General features: G+C 37.7%; 1 protein-coding gene across 13 annotated transcripts in view; it reads left to right on the top strand.

Moving 5' to 3' along the window:
* The window catches only part of mef2a (myocyte enhancer factor 2A), a 75,315-nt gene extending 61,631 nt beyond the window's left edge, over nucleotides 1–13,684 (top strand). For 5 of the 13 annotated variants that reach the window (XM_023324891.1, XM_023324918.1, XM_005801995.3 and 2 more), the window contains 5 exons: nucleotides 4,180–4,364; nucleotides 6,365–6,388; nucleotides 8,890–9,019; nucleotides 9,194–9,317; nucleotides 9,506–9,842. In XM_023324891.1, coding sequence (XP_023180659.1) covers nucleotides 4,180–4,364; nucleotides 6,365–6,388; nucleotides 8,890–9,019; nucleotides 9,194–9,317; nucleotides 9,506–9,842 — 800 coding nt within the window. Of the gene's footprint in view, nucleotides 1–4,179; nucleotides 4,365–6,364; nucleotides 6,389–8,889; nucleotides 9,020–9,193; nucleotides 9,318–9,505 lie in introns of all 13 variants that reach the window. The other 8 variants (XM_023324954.1, XM_023324924.1, XM_005801997.3 and 5 more) reach the window with 2 other exon arrangements.
* The last annotated feature ends 4,135 nt before the right edge of the window (nucleotides 13,685–17,819 follow it).

Genomic DNA, 17,819 nt, shown 5'->3' with positions numbered 1-17,819 from the left:
TTAATGTTTGTGTTAAATCTCAGTTATTCTGAGTTTTTTACACATATAAGTTTATGTGAAGTGCTTCACTTACAGTGTAATTTTAAATTGTTCTGAAAGTCAAATTAAAATTGATTTAACTTCACTTGGGCAGCTTTTGAACTTTTGTTTCTACATTAAAATACTTCACCATGTATGATTCAACATTGGCTAATGGGGTCATGCAAGAGCAGGGCGGTGTCTGTGTGATGTTGCCTTTATTTTAGGAAAGTAATTTTCTACTGTAGTGGGTTTTGATTTATCCACCTATGGTTAGTTGGATGAGTAACGTGTATTCCATCCTGATGAGTGATGCAACATTTGTTTCCCCCAGAATTATTCCTCTGAGATACAATGAAAGATCTGTGCATGGCTTATGTTAGTTGAAAGCTGTTTTTTGTTGTCCTTGATTGGCTTCCATTATTTCTTCTCATTGACAGAAACACACGTGGGTTGCTGGGCACAATAACTCACCGTGTTTTCTTTCCTTGATTTTGAAAATAAAAACCGAAGGCTTCATTTGTAAACACTGGGCCTTATGTAATACTCCACCAACACCTTCTCTTTTTTTTCTCCCATACCATGTTAATAATTCAGAACAATGATCATAAACCAAACTGCTTTCAGTGTTGACAGGTTTCAGCAGCAGAGGATTTAAGGCAGGTGAAATCTGAATAATTAAAATTGAGACGCTGGAAACAAGCTGTGTCTTAACTTGTGGTTGGTTCCGATAGCTCTTGGCTCTGAAATAACTTTGTAGTTTAGCTGTTTGTTAAGACATGTTACATGTCTTGCGTTTGCTTGGAAATAATCATCTTGCTCAGTCCTTATCAGACATCTCGGAGCACATTCCATAGATAACATGGTCTAGTTGGAAACTTCAAGCCTAAATCAGTCTGTAAAAACACAGCAGAATGTTTGTGTTTGTCTTTTAATAAAATGAAAGACGACCGGGTGACAAACTGTCCTCAGGTTGTGATGTCAGTGCAGACAAACATCCAAAATGACTAAGATAATAATTGATCCTGGCAATATATCCTAGTAATAATGCAATAACAAAAACAACAGCCATTGTATTCATCCTGTCATTTTGGTTTTGGAGATGAACAACTTACATCATTCAAGCAAAAAAATGAAAACAACCAAAACACCTAAGACACATCAAGCAGGTAGAGAACTTCTTGTGGGTATTTTGTACATTAGATCAAAATGTACAAAATACATTTTGTACAAGGTTTATAGGCTGGAGCCTCATTAAAGCTTGCATTTGGGAATTTGTTGGTTGACGTTTTGCTGTTCATGTGCAGTTTTGTTGTATAAAAAGTTGAATAGCAGTACTATAATTATGTTGGTGGTTATTACAAGTCAAAACAATACATTGACATGATGTTTTCCTACAGATTAATAAAAGTATATAATATTTGCTTTACCTGTATAGTTGTTTTCTTTTCTTATCTGCACAATAAAGATGTCTAGATGAGTCACAGACATAACCTGCTTGAGCCATGTTTTCTCATTTAATTTTGTAGCAAAGTAAAGCCTTTGAAACCGAAAAAAACAAAACAAAACAAAACAAAAAAACAACTATACAAGCTTGTTGACGTGCTTGTTTATCGTTTTGTAAAGTACACTGTAAATCTTTTATGATTTAGTAAAGTGCCACATATTTAAAGCTACATGACCTTGGAAAAGTATTTATACATCTTAAATACTGGCATGGTTCACTAACAAATATTATCATATAACTGTGGAAGGGAATGACAAGGACATGTAGTTTTAAAAATGTTTTCCAAATAAAAATGCAAAAAGTATAGAATGTATTTGTATGTAGCCTCTTGACGCAAATCTCAGAACAACTGCCTGTGTTTTAGGGTGTCACTTTGTCCATGTAGTGACTGACATTTTTGCCAATTCTTATTTGCAAACAAGCTTTGGCTTGCAGCATTTTCCTTGTTGAAAAACAACATCCCCACAGCATGGTGCTACCACCACCATGTAGTGCTTGAATGGTGTGTTCAGGTTAATGTGCAATTTTCTTCCATGCATGGCATTTTGCTTTTAGCTGACAAGATTTCTTATGGGTTTTTTTTGTTGTTTGTTTGTTTTTGTTTGTTTTTCTTCAGTGGCTTTCTGACAGAGAGTTGCAGTGGATTTTAATTGGACCAGAGTTAAGAAGCTGAATATAAATTTACATTAGTTTTCAGATTTTTATATTAAAAACATTTTACAACTATGCACTACTTAGTGTAAGTCTGTCATTTAAAATCACAGTAAAATACCCAGACGTGGTTGTACAGTTGTATTCCCCAGCTATGTGGAGGAATTTGAATGGTTTAAATAATTTTGTGATGCACTGTAAAAAGAGCCTGGCCTACTGAGCATGAATCATTTATAATATGGGGAGTGATGTTACAAATCACAACAGTAACGTGGTTTCCAGAGCTAAAACAAACAATCCAGTAATGACGGGGACGGTGGCTCCCTCCTCCTGTAAGTCAAAATGCCTGTTCTGAAAACAGCCTATTTGTCATCCCTGTTGTCCTGTTTTCCCTCAAAAAATAACTTCATGTTTTGTGTTCAGTGCAGCCTTCTGCTGGAGTTGCTCCCTAGTTGTTATCAGATTGGTCTTTACGTGCCAAATTGCCACATTGCCTCCCATTCCTTTACATGAAATCCTATTTGCACTAACTTCTCATTCCCACAAAATGACATCCTGGCTGTTTTTAATCAGGCTTGCTATTTTTGGAGCCTTGGACATTTACCCGGCTAATTCTGTAAACACTGTTTTCTTGCAGCAGCAGCCAAGTCTTGTGTGTGATCAAAGCCAGAGCTGATGGCGATAGCTGCTTGTACACACTGTTGATTCAGCTGTGAGATACTATTGTAGGCTTCATAACTGTTTATTTGGCCATGAATTGTTGCTCTCCTTATCTGCAGTCAGCGGGGGCCATTGTTCCATTATGTATTTTACGCCCGAGCCTCTTTGTCGTGTACACACTCTGTGTTTCTGTCCGCTGAAGACAATGGACAAGTCTGCGACTTGTTGAAGTGTTAATGATCTGTTGATGTTTTGCAAGATAATGTGAGTTCTTCTTTTTGTTCTCATCGTTTTCAGAAATAAAACCACATTTCTTTGGTTGCAAAGACAAATTTCACTCAGACATTAAAAGCACATTGCCTTTAAAATCCAAGTGCACTTGAAATATGACTTATGCTTTGTTTCAGTTTTCTCAGCAGCTGGGTGCCTGGTTTCTATTAGAGAACTGCAGAGCTTTTTCAGAGGAGTCATTTAGTATTCGGCACTTGAACAACAAAATTAAAGTATTGTAGGTTTGCAAAACAGGAACAAGATTTTTTTTTTTTTATAAGACGTGCTAAAACATGTCAGCAGTTTAAACTAAGCAGATGCAGACATTTCACAGCATTGCTACAATTTGACACATTTGGACAGTGAGTCCTTGTAACAGGGAAACTCAAAGTCACTTTCTTGTTTCAGACAGTTTTGTTAATTGTGTTGTGGACTGTAAAGATGCACCTTAGAGATGAAACAGAGTTCTTAAGAACTGAAACTCGGAAAAAAAAAAATTCTCAATTAGTATTTGTTTCTAAGCAAAGATGAAATTCTTCAATTTCAGGAGTTTAGTATTTGTGCAACAGAAAAAGAGTTTTGAAAAAAGGTGTGAATTTATGTTATGTACAAAACAATAATAATATGGGAAATGACTAATGACTACGATCACCAAGGTGCAAACATTAAGACAAAAATCTTTCACTTTTTCTGTTGTTTGCACGACAAAACCGCATAGCAGAACATTTATTCAACTGTTATAGACCCAGTTGTGTCTTTTTAGTGGTCACAGTACATTTGCCAGTGAACTGCGCTTCATCCCCAAGATGCAAAGACTTGCCTTTGATGTAATCATTCACAATAAAAAATGAAAGGCTCATCAATTTTGAAATGGACATTTTATTTTTGTAAACACGCAGGATAATTATCCGAGTCGATTAAAACTTCCCAGAGGGTTGGAAACACTTAACGCCGCATGCTGCATGCGAGCTGTGGAACAAGACGGCGTGAGAGGTTTCTCATATGGCCGGGAGTGTTGTCAGTCACAGCCCTCTGGTTTGATGATGCGTTTCTGTTGCCGTGTGTCTCTGCAGGGAACGGCTTCGTTAACCCCAGGGGCTCGCCGAGCCTCCTCAGCACGCCTAGTGGCAACGGCCTGGGTAAAGTCATGCCTACCAAGTCTCCACCGCCTCCTGGAGGGAACATGGGAATGGGGAGCCGCAAGCCAGACCTGAGGGTTGTTATCCCTCCATCGAGCAAAGGGATGATGCCCCCACTGGTGAGTGAAGAGCACACTTCTGCACACCAGTTTCATCTGCCCGAGGATCTGAGAGGCTGCATGAAAACTTTCATAGAAGAAGCATGTGCAGAATTTCCCTCCACATGTCTGTGATGTTATCATGGCACATCATGGTTTGCAAGTGAGGTTATCACCTCATTTAGGACTTTGCTTATCTGCATTAAACTTGCTACAACAACGTTCTTTGTGAAATCAACATTTTGCACTTTAGGAAACCTTCCTTTAAGATTCCTTCAGCCTTATGTCGTAAACATGTCATAACCCCTTAGAAATGAACTCTAGGTTCATACAGGGCTTTGCAATGTTATTCATGGGCAAACACTAAGTGCTGCATAATTATGAAGTGGAAGGAAAATGAGTCATACTTTTCAAGACATTTACAATGAAAATTTTAAAATGGGTGGCATGCATTTGTATTCAGCTCCCTAGAGTCTGTTACCTTTAAATAAAGGCACAATTGGCTTCAGAAGCCACACTTGTTTATAATGTAACCTCTGAATAAATGCAGCTTCTCTGTAAAGGTTTATTAATAAACATTAATTAACCAAATGCACAATAAAGACCAAGAGACAAACCAGGTCAACAATAAAGTTGTGGGAAATTTAAAATCATAGAATAATTATTAAAACAATATCAGTGGATATTTTAATATTTGCACATCTCAAGCAGCACTGTCTTATTTATTATCCAAAAATTAAACATATTTGAGATGGCTGCAAACCTACTAAGACATGGCCGTCCTCCTAAATTGACCGGCCAGGTAACGGATAGCAGCATTGTTCAGATAAACTCTGGTGGAGCTGCATAGATCCACAGCTCAGGAGTGAGAATCTATTGACATAAAACCATATTCTCTGAGCACCCAACCAATTTTGCAATACACTGTGGCAGATTTAAATACTTTAAGCACATCATCCTGATAGTAAAACATTGTAGTGGCAGCATTCTGTTCTCTTCTGAACAGAAAACAATGAAACTTGTCAGAATTGATGAGAAGACGGTGGGGAATAAAAAAGGGCAATTCTGGAAGAAAGGACTTCCACCAGTACAAAGACCTTAGCCATACAGTCATAGTCATAATGTAATGGTCTAAATAAGAGCTTAATAAGAGCATTCATGCTCGTAACAGTTCCAGCTGTAATTGCGACGAACGCTGGTTCTACGAAGTAAGAACTCAATGAGTAGTTTTCAAAGGTACTGTTAAGTAGAATAGAGGGGTGAAATATTATCTAAAAGCTGACATGTTGCAAGTGCTTCAATAACGGCAAACTGTTCCTGTGAAGGAACATTCTTGCGCCTCGGATGCATCAAGAGCAGACAGGACAAATTGTTTGAGATCTGAAACAGGTTCAGTCTGGAGGTTGCTTCAGTCTTGCCTGAGCCGTAGAGGCGGTGGAAGGTGGCTGCCGTGGCAGGTCTGCAGACAGCCTGTCATTAGGCCATAATGGTATTAAATTAATCACATCTCAGTGTGACAGAGTGTAGATGAAGACTTAATCATGGGCCCAGGGTGTGAGCCAGATAATATCTTGTCGCCCTTGTCGTGTCTTCCCACAGCTATTGATTGAGGATGAGTATTAGGAGCCCTGGCCTGCTCACAGTGTGTCCCACAGCAAAGAAAAGATGGAACATGGGTTTCTTGTTTCTACTTTCAGGCTCAGAGAAGAGTCAGGGTGAACAGGAAAAAAAACACAACTATCTGTAGTTTATGATGATTGTGAGTAGATGTTAGGGAAAAGTTTGAGTTTGTATCCTGTATCAGAATAAGTTATTTCTTATTCTGCTTAAAGGTTTTAAGGCACAGCTGTTCATAAATGCTCATAAAATGTAAGATTTTGCATTGGTGGCACAACTCATCAGCAATTTTACTTTCAGTTGTGTCTCTTTTACAATAAAATCCTGATAGCTATCACCTCTACCCCCTCCTGAACACTCTGCTCCTTTTCTGTAACTCTCTTCTTTCCTTCTGTCGAGGGCAGTCGGAAGAGGAGGAAATGGATTTGGTGAGTTTGACAAATGCCTGGGCAAATGGCTGAAATGTTAACACGCTTCAAGTAATCACATGCTGATCTGAAGGCAGTGTTCAAAGAGCAGACACTTTTCCTTCAAAAAATGTAAAAGACAACAGCTTTTGTCACTGCATGCATTAAGGTTGCCCTGTGAAGAAGACTGCCTTGGCCTGTTAAATTGGCTCCTCTATTCCAAACATGTGAATATTAGTCACCAGGAGTTGGGGTGTGCAGGAGTGTGTGATAGGAAGAGGAGAACTAATGCTAATCCTTTTCACACTGCTATATTACAGTCATGGTTTGATGTCTAACAATTGAAGAGCAATGAGAAAAACATAAATCATATATTCTTTTTCCGAGGGAGAGAAGATTACATCATCCGAAATGAAATCACTCTGTGAGATACTTGGGGTTTGGTGAAGTCATCTGGCCGGATAGTGTTGGAACAATTCAAGGAAGCCATCAACTTTATGATGCAATCCGGCTTCAAACACAACCGTTGGCAGCTGCGCATATGTTTGTTATATTACACACGGAGGGTTTGTCATAGCATTGTTTTAAAAACTGCAGCGTGTCTGCTTTTGATTATTAGGCCGTGTGTGCATTTTGTAGCTCACAGCAAAGCTCACTGCATGACCGCACCGAGCTGTGTAGGTGTGTTTGTGTGGATGCATGCCAGCCACTACACTGAAAAACCACCGCAGCTCCTCTGTGCGTCACTCTGGGAATTGAAATGTGTCATTTGCGTTATCCTCTTGCAACATCTCATTCTGGTGTTATGTGAGTGTAAAAGCGATCTGTTGTCTTGCGCTGACTTTTCATGCTCTGAATGTTTATTTGATTTAACTTAGAGTGAATCTTGAGAGTTTTCTCTATCCCAATTCACTATTTTACACATTAGGATTTACCCTCATGTTTGACATGTTAGAGGAAAAAACTATAATAAGAAAAGGTGGATTTTACAGGGAATTTATAATTGTGATGTATTTAGTGAATACATCTGCACATGCGCTTTTTAGACTAAACTTTTAGATTTTACAGGAACGTTTACAGTTTAAGAATAATATAAGTTAAGTTATTTCAGTAATTCAATTTCAAAAGTAAAAACATTGTATAGGTTCATTACACTGACTGATGTAGCTGAAGCTTTATTGCTAGTAAAGCTGACAGTCCACAGAGTGCTGTATCCAATAATACTAATGGAAAGTTTAGAGGAAGGAAAAATGTGGTAGAAAACATGCAAATGCAATAGGGATAACTGGATCCTTGAAAATGTTTTGACGTAAAGCCTCTTTAGTAGTTTGGGGGAGATTTACAGAGTGTGTGCTGCACCTGGAGGCATAACTTCAGAAACTAATGCACACAGAAGTATTCAGGGCTTTGACTGCAACAGTCACGTCACTTGTGTTAAACCACCACAGAACCAGAGTCAACATCAGAATTGTTTATTTTTACCTGAGCCAAAGAAAAAAAGGACTTGGCTGTTGGTTTGTAAACCGAGTCATCTTTTCAGGTAAAAGTAAATATAGCATTTCATTTTGAAATCAAGGTCCCAGAGTCTGGCATATCAGTTTAGTGGCACAGAGTCCACATTTTCACAGTCAGTGAAGATTTTGGGAGTCATGTTATCTACTGGCGTGTTTTATGAATTCATGAGTGAATGCAGGAACTTTTGGAGCACTTCATGCTTCCACCTGCTGATTAGCTTTCTGGAGATGCTGATTTGGTTCTCCAGCAAGACTTGGCATCTGTCCACATAATGCCAGAAGTTCTGATAACTTGGCTAGTTTTCATTGTATCATTGTGTTTGAATAGCCAGCAAGATGGCCTGACTTGAATCGAACTCTCATTCTCCTTTTTGTAACAATCAAAAGGAGAATGAGAGACCAAAACTGTACAACAGCTGTATTAGCTGTACAATAGTTGAAGCTATTACTAAAGCTACCTGGGCTTCCTTAACACCTCAGACAGGACACAGGCTGCATCCATACCACACTGCATAATAAACATACATAAACATACTGCGCAGTAGGGTGAAATTTCTGTTTCTACTGGTGTTACGTAATATCATAATTTTCTGTGAATCTTATTTTTGGAATTTATTAAGTGCGTCCCTTGATCATCAAAATAAAAAACAAACACTTGAAATATGTCATTTTGTGTGAGTTGAATTTCTACAATTCAAAATGTTCACTTTATAAAGTTAATCACTGGATTAAATTGAATTTTCTGTTATAATTTACTGAGATGGACGTTTGCTGATTATTACTTGGGGGTTTTTAATTTACAATTTAAAATCCCAACATACTAACTTACACAGCTTCACTGCCACCTTGTGGTGGATAATGTCCGGTGTAAAATTAAGGAAAAAAAATGATATTTTCAAGTACTTTTTAATTTCTGTGATGAGAGTATGCTCACAGTGTTTTGTTTCTGGATTTGAACTGGTATATTTGTTGCATTTATTTTCTCCATCTTGCTTTTGTGTTCTACAGAACACCCAGAGGATAAGCAGTTCCCAGTCCACCCAGCCGCTTGCCACTCCTGTTGTGTCTGTTACCACCCCCAGCTTACCCCCACAGGGCTTGGTCTACTCAGGCATGCCCACCGCCTACAATCCTGCTGGTGAGTCTGCACCTTCTGCCCTCATCCCTACACCGAAAGCAGCCCCCTCAGCTGGGACCGCTTGTAGTTCACGTTCCTTGTTCCTGCTATTTTTTTTTGCTAGCACACAGTTATGAAGGTGAAATGTGAGTTAGTTCTCAGTTTGTGAGTGTGTGACTGCTTTTGTTTTAACAGAGTACTCGCTGAGCAGTGCGGATATCTCCTCCCTGCAGGGCTTCAGCTCTCCCGGCCTCTCTCTGGGCTCCATGTCTGCATGGCAACAGCATCAACTAGGCCAGGCAGCTCTTAATTCTTTGGTGTAAGTAACACACTTGCAAACAAAGGCACACTTTACAGACACCCTCGCATAAAAGCAACACCCACGGTGCACTGTGATATCATTCTGAATCATTCACTTACATATTCCTCCTGGCTTTAAGCACTGTTTTTAATTTTTTTTTTTTTTTGTAAACTAAAAATGAGATGTTCCTCTTGTCTCTGCTGCAGTGGTGGAAGTCACTTACCTCAGGGTTCCAACTTATCCATTAGCACCAGCCAAAGCATAAACATCAAGTCTGAGCCCATTTCCCCGCCCCGCGAGCGGGTCACCCCATCCGGGTTTCCCCCACAGCAGCCCCAGCAAGGGTCCAGTCGGCAGGAAGTCCTGGGACGCTCGCCCGCTGACAGCCTCAGCTCGTCCTGCAGCTCATATGACGGCAGCGACCGCGAGGACCACCGGGCGGACTTCCATTCCCCGCTTGGACTGGGAAGACCCCCTGCCGGCTCTGAAGACAGGGAGAGCCCATCAGTCAAGCGCTTGCGCATGGATTCATGGGTGACATAAGGAGCTCTGATCCGGTCTGCAGTCACCAGCCAGACAGAGAGAGAGAAAGGGAGGGATTAGACGTGGGGATAAAAGATGGAGCGAGGGTCCTTATAGCTGTCAACATTATTCTACTATTCAACTCCACTTCGATTTGTAATTCTGGGATGTAATGTTAGATGATGTCAGGGCATATTTAAGTCAATTTTAAAACTGATACAGGAAGGTTAAACAATCTAAATACATTTCGGGCACTGGCAGGTGGTATCAGGTACTTGGTGCAGTTCAGAAGGCGTCTGCAGATGAGAGAAAATTGTTAAGCGATAAGCGGTAGAATATTGTAGCCACTGGTCTAGTCAGACACTTACATGTAATTGCTGTTTTGCTGTCGTGCTCGCAAGTTTGCAAACAATCCCAGAAAATTGTGTTGCTTTCAGGCTAAGGACTCTCTAATTACATAGGATGTTCATGTCAAAAAGTATGTCCAAATACAACGGTGCAATCACACAAGTTTGGTCTAAAAGGGGGCCTCTCTAAATTTTTTTAATCCATATGATCTTTTGACACAGAGCACATCATGTTGAGGTCTTTCAAGACTCTTTAATAAGCTAAAACAACTTTTAAACAACAATATGGGAGGTAAAATAACATCAGAATTGATCGCAATAATGATAATTCATTTTATAATTTAAAAGAGTAAAGTGTATAAATATACAGTTAAGATCATGCAAACCTGTCCAGTTGAGCTGGTTAGTAAGCCAACGTGTTCACATTTGAGCAACAGTTCATTAGTTAAATAAGCCAAAGCTGGGGTTTTTTGTGTTGTACAGTTGCTGTAATCTCTCTGCAGTTTGCTCAAATACTGCCTGTCTTCTTTTTTTTTTTTTTCTTTTCATCGTACTCTGTATTTTTCATCGTACTTTGTTGCGGTGTGAAAGTCACAAAAGGCTGATTCTTGAATCCGAAATCAAAAAGCCATGGGCGTTTGCTGTTCTATTTGTACAACGTCAAAATATGAGCCAAGCGTTTTGTCTTTTTTTTGTTGTTGTTGTGTAAATAGCAACTTTAATATATATATTGCCAGGGTGGTGAGTACACCGTTTTCAAGAAAAGTATATTTTTGTGGTTTACAGCTGAGTTTACAGGAGTGGACCCTTAAAAAAAGTCACTGGTCCATATTTCAAGGTTTTGTTCAGTCATTTCTGCATAAACTCTGACAATATTTTGCTTATAGATTATTGGTTTTGTCTTGTTTGCCCTGAATACACTCTATGATGAATTAAGTAAGGTCAAACTTTTCTTCTTTTTTTTGAAGGATGAGCAAAAGGCTGGGGGAAATAAGGTTTCTTCCCACCTCTTGTGCTTTAACATCAGGTGCTGAAGTTACTGCCACAATTCAAACCCACAGTTTTATCTCACACAACAGAGAATATTCTATTGTTGTTGCTTCTAACTCAACTGAATGAAAACCATCTCTGAGACCATTTGGATCATCCTGCCAATGGCTTTTGGAATTTAACTCAACAAATTTAAACACAGAAGAGCTGCTGGAAACTTTGGGATGAAAATAATCATATTTGTGGGCCCACATGTGGTTGTATATACCCATAATAACCCAATTGGCTGAAGAGATCCTATCACAAGTTTATCCCCATTTAGTGACAGTGCTGTCACCTTGTAGTAGGAACTATAGGAGCCAGAAATTTGCAAAGAAATTGAAAGTTGTTTTGGCATACAGCCTGTGTGTTACACTCTAACAATGACTGAAAAAACAGGATTGTGGCGGTTTTTATTCTCTATTTCAAAAGGAATAACCCATCCATCAGATAACAGCACACTGACTGATTTCTATATTTCCTGCTGAGAGGCACACATTTGTATGAGAATTTTTCTGTATGAGACGGATTTCACTGTGCATTCTCCATGGCATGTCTTGTGTTTGTTAGTAACCTTGGGCATCCTTCAACCCCCCAACCTTCCCACAGTTTACACCATTGCAGATCTATGCAGATTTAACCCCACTTCACATGAAATATAAATACTATGATGTCATTACTAAACATATTCAGTCCACAAGCTGTCAGGGGAAAGAGTGTCAGACTGTTAGCCTCTTATTCTGAAGTGCCACAGCTGGAAGTTACTGGACTACAATTTTATTATCATCAATCTCGTTTGGGCCATCTCCTCATATTCATTTTCCCGTAAGAAGTATTCATACAGCCTGAACGTTTTCACACTGTGTCTCGTTACAGCCACAGGTCTTAATGTATTTTATTGAGATTGTGCATGAAAGAGCGACACAACGCAGTACTTATGAAATGCAAGAGAATTTATTTTATTTTAACAAACAAAAATCTGGAAAGTGTGGCATGTGTTTTCTGCCTCTAGCCACAACTACAACCACAAATTTTGGGGGTATGTAATAAACCTTAATCCCAATGTTATTTACCAAACACCTCAACCTGAGTCAGCTTGGACAGACAGACTTCAAGAAACATTGATCCCATTTCTTGGTATCCTACAGTAGCCTGGATATTTGTCTTTGGTTGTCCTGCTATTTTTCATCTATGTTAAGATAATGGGTGGGGAACTAAAAACTTACATTTTTGGCCTCGCCTGCCCTTGTTCTGGCTTTCTTACAACAATTGCCTTTTTTGGCACTCTTTTTTGAAAGATCAGATTTGTAGTGTTCTCTTGATCTTCAACTCCTCCAGAGTGGCTGCTTCTCCTCCATTGCACCCAGATAAACTCAAAAAGCTGACCTCTGAAGAAAAAGAAGCAAATATAAATTGGGGCCCCAATTTTTACTGTTTGACTTGTAAAAATTACACAAAATCCCAATAAAATCCATTGCAGTTTGTGGTTGTAATGTGACAAATTTTGGAAAAGTTCCAACTGACTGCTTTTGCGAGACACTTTATGATACATTAATATACACCATAGTGTTTAATTACCCTTATTGTAATCCAGTTTAACACAGCAGAGGAAAATAGCAATAATAAATGACTTCAACAGAAATCAGCCTGTCTTGGCAGGGCTGCCTCATAGTTGAGCACATTTTTTTAGCACTTGGTGACATATCAGGGAATTTTGTAGTTGCTCTACCAATATGCACAGTTAGGAAATGCCTTATTCCAAAGAGAAATTGCACCACATTTATTCTCACTCCTGTAAGGAAAAGACAATGCAGACATCATCTGTAAGGGAGCAGATTCCGCCTCTCTTCACTGCAAACTCACACAAGATATTGCATAGCGAATGCACGGTGATACAATTCGCTCTGTTCGTCCTCGTCCAAATTGTGCATAACTAATGAATGTGAACGGAAAGGGTAATCGATGAACCTCTGGAGAGGATTTTCTTCACTTTGCTGTGCAAGAGCACACCGCTTTGCTTCATGGCTTTTATAAACAGAACTAAGTGTTTGGTAAGTGTCTGTAGTTAATAGTTCACGTAACTAAAGAAGCTGTTTTCGGTTTGAGTGCTCAGACCGTTTGGCGGCACAAGCTGGACTTTGTTGCCAATAATAAAATTATTTGTTTTAAAATTGAAATAGACTTTAAGTTAATCTGCATTTTTGTTTTCGCTTGAATGTGTTTTTATTTTCAACATACAATAATTATTCAAGTGAACTTTTTATTGAACAATTAAGATACTATGCTAGATGTTGTTGTACAAAATTTGTATTCTACACAAAAAGTGCAAATATTGGCTTTTCATGTGTAATTTAGTTTTTTTTCTCTCTCTCTTATTCTGTATAAAATGAAGTAAACAACTCTTTCATAGAATCTGTTCTTCTGTGAAGTCCCAAACAGTATAAACTGTCAACTTTATTAAACACCTCAGTGTATGCTCAATCTGAACTCTGTCTGCCCATCTTTATGTACTTGGTTAATGCTGCATTTTCAAAAGGTTAGTCAAAACACTGTAGGCTAAAAATGACCACATTGCAACATGTCTGCAGTACAAATAAAATGAGCTTTTGTCTTAAAAAAAGATTAGTTAACAAAATAATAATAGTAATAATAAGTAATCAATATAATATATTTGTTGTAATACATTTACTTTTCAGTGACATCCAAACTATTCCTCAAGTTGAATACTCAAAGACAGTAGCAATTTTAACATACAAATGACTTTCTCATAATGACCTGCAATATAAAGGTTTTCGGTGGATTAAACAACAAAAACATAAGAAACCATACAGTAGCCTTTAATGGTAAGATTTAGTATGTTGTTTTTGCAGACGTCTATGTATTTCCGCAAAGTTACCAGAAGGAGGCGTTGTTGTACAATTAAATGTATACGCAGTAGGTCGCTGGCTTCCTGGTTGGGTCATGTAGGTCAGAAAGGAGTTCTGGCCAACAGAGTTGTTTATGCTTGCTTTATAATCTCTTGGACATATTTGTAAGGAACAGTGGTTTGATTCAGTTGCAAGGCCATTTAAAAATACTTAGGAATGTAAAGTATTTTCCAATATCTAAAACCAGACAAAAGGATTCAAAATTGAAAGTAAGGAAGCAACCTAATTTCAGTGATACTGTACTCAGTGTTACAGTTGCATTTCTGATAAACTAGTTAAACAGATTGAACTATGTTTTTCCAAATATGTCACTTTTAAGCAACTTACATAAGAATTATGACATAAATTCTAAGCTTGTTATGATCACATATAATTAACTCACTCATAATTAAATGAGTTTAACTTGGAATATCTTACAAATCCTTCATTTTATCGTGACAACCTGGTCTTAACACATGTACTTGGACATGTCGTGGCACAAACAGCATGGGTGTATCAAAACTGCATTCCACATTTGGGAGGTCCTTTTGTCATACATACTTGCTAACTGTCATGTCTTGCAGAAATACTTAAAGACAAATATTCCTGAAGCATTGTTGCACCGAGAAGTTTTACTTGTGTTTTTTCAGTAGTGACAATTAAAAAAAGATATTTACTATGGAAAAGAGCAACTGCTGCAAAGCAGATCACTTACAAATGATGGGACAACAAAGAATAATCTGCAGGTTTTCTGTATGTAGGCATGAATCCCTGTCATGCTGTAAAAGTGTTTATGTCGCCATTAACATTTTCATCAATTTTGCATACGATAAATTGGGGAGGGGGGCAGTCAACTTTTAGGTAAGGGGTTAAATTTGAATAGGAAATTAGAGTCAGATGTTTTAGAATAGTAAAAATAACTATCAAATGTACAGTATGTGGGTGTATGGTTTTTTCCATAATAAACAAGGATATAAAACAGCCCAGGGTAATATTTTTAATCTCAATTTATAAAGGTTACAAACAACATAGGTTTTTGAGGAATAGTGTTTTCGACCCATTGGGTTTTCTGATTGTATTGAGGGAATATATGGCTTCTACAGATGCAGAAATCCTATATTTCACGTATGTGCTTAGAAACACTCATAAAAGAGAGAAAAACAATCAAGATTTTTGTGTTTTCATTCCCATTATACCAATCATCAGTTATGCAAGAGTGAGTAAAAGGCCAACTACTTGATTGAAGCTAAAATAGGCTTTCTCACAAAATGTCTTGAAAATTAAATGGATCTTACATCTATTTAAATTGTCTGCAAGCCGACAATTATTATTTTTTTTTTTTGGTTGCACCTTATTCAGATAAAAGTATAAATTGGTATATAAAACGTGTGTTTACCAACAGATAACATTTTGAAGAGAAAACTGATTTATCAGAAAAACACCTATGTTTCAATGTGTTAATTAACTTTACTTCTTAAGAATTGTAAATAATGAGATGGATTTCTCATTGCCAAAAGTATTTCTACCAAAGTATTGAATATATTTCAGACATTTCACAGAGACATACTTGCACACACCTATACCTCTGGAGAACTTAGAATAATCAATTCATCTAAGTGATGTTTATGGACTGTGGGAGAAAACCACATTACCCATAGAAAACACATCATAGGGAGAACATGCAAACTCCATGCAGAAAGGATTCTAAATCATGCCGCCACTTTAAAATTAGCCTTTTTTCATATTTCGGCTGACTAAACAGTGATGTTACTGTTAAACTGGGTTTCTGTACACCAAAACCCAGGCACGTGCAGAGGGGGGGGCTGGGGGTGCTTGAGCACCTGCCCTTTTTGCTCCTTGCCCTAAAGTGCCCTTTTGGTCCAATTTTTTTTTTTTTTTTTTTTTTTTAAAGTTAATTTCCCAAGCCCTCCTCTGATATGTACTAAAATTATTATTTTTTGTTGTTGTTGTTTTTATTTAAAGAAAAACAACATAATAAGCCCTTCGGGTCACCTTGTTACCTTTGACCTTTTGTCCGTGACGCATGACGCAGCTGCCTCCCGCTCAGTCAGTGAGACTGCGCAGTAGCTTACTGCGGAGCTCAACGTGGAGGAGGAAGGAAGGAAAAGTAAGGAAAAACTGTTCTTATCTATCGATTCAGTATTTTATCATACAGACATTAGGCTGTTGTTGTTGTCCTATTAGCTAGCTGTTAGCTAACGAGTTTGGTAGCAAAGCAAGATAACTAAAAAGCTTCTTCCCTGTATCGCTAATGATAGCGGTCATTCTTCATTATTGCTGATGGGGCCACATCAACGATCCAAAACCGATCATCTCTCTATAATGAATATATGTCCGATTATCTAATTTCCTTTGCTGCATAATGTATATTAATTGCATTTATTCTGGCATTAGGTTAATGTATCTTGAAGGGGAATAGAATTTACAAAACTGCTTGAATTATAATGATTTATTTTTTTTAAACAAAAAGTTTTATTTTAATTTTTTTAATTAAATAACTAAATTTTGTCTTGTTAACTTAAAAAGTTCTTTGCAAAACAAACTTTTATTTGCACACATCAGAATTCTTTTGTTGCAATTTTCGGCCCTGCCCACGACGTCATGTGAGAAGCAAGCAAAACTTTGAATCACAAACAAAAACTTACAATAGCAAGAAAAGATTTATGACATGAGCAAATAAGTTTGTTCACAAATAATTTTTCTCACTTTGAGACATAAATCTCTGATTTTAATTTAAAAAAAAAATTTTAAGCAAAACTTTTGTTTAAAAATTGTTTCAATTCAAAATGTATTGATCACAATTGTATTTTATTTAATTGAGGTTATTATTATATTTTTAATAGAATAATTGTGAAACATATTGCGCTCCACAGCAGAGGCCTCCTTTTCTCTGAAATTAATATTATGTTGTGCTAAGGACTGAAAAACATATTGGTTTAAACACAAAGGTAAATAATTGGTAGTGTGGTTAATACAGTGTTCTTATCATAATTCATTATGTTTTGCTTTTTTCAGTTCAAAGATGCCACGTAAAGAAAGACGGCAGAAACAAAAAAGAAAAGAATTGATAGATGCAGCAAAAGGTAGTGGATTGTTGACCGACTGGGTCAGAACGAGTACTGCAGGTACGAACAAAAAAAAAAATGTTCTTAACATTATCAACATGTAACCTTTGGTAGTGAACAATATATTTAATATTACAGGGCATCTGTTGTGTTTTTCTTATGCTAAGATGTACTAAATTTAGGTGTAGAATAATGATTAGTTTGTTTCTTGCTCCCAGATGGACAGAAGGAAAGTGATAGATCAGAGGAGGAGACAAAAATGCAGTCAACAACACAGGAAGACAGGCAAGGAGAGGGACAACAGTCAGAAATAAACACTATGGATGAAAATGCAGAGCAACAAGTCAGAGAGAAGCCATTCATATTTTTAATGGACCTTCCACACCCAAATGACCCAGCACATGTCTTGCAATTCAACATAAAATATGATGAAGCATTTATCCAAAATTGTGTAAACCAAGGACCATGCCAACCAGAGCTGTCATTTCCTAAAAATGAAGAAGGAAGGTCTTTTCAGAATAAATGGTATAAGAGTAACCCATGGCTGGAGTATTCTCCCAGTTTAAATTCCATGTTTTGTTTTAGCTGTCGTGTTTTTTTGAATGAAGAAAAGCACATGTTCCGCAAATC

This window comes from Xiphophorus maculatus, chromosome 2, assembly GCF_002775205.1.
Source record: "Xiphophorus maculatus strain JP 163 A chromosome 2, X_maculatus-5.0-male, whole genome shotgun sequence".
Classification (NCBI taxonomy): domain Eukaryota; kingdom Metazoa; phylum Chordata; class Actinopteri; order Cyprinodontiformes; family Poeciliidae; genus Xiphophorus; species Xiphophorus maculatus.
This window is presented reverse-complemented; position numbering and strand designations above follow the sequence as displayed.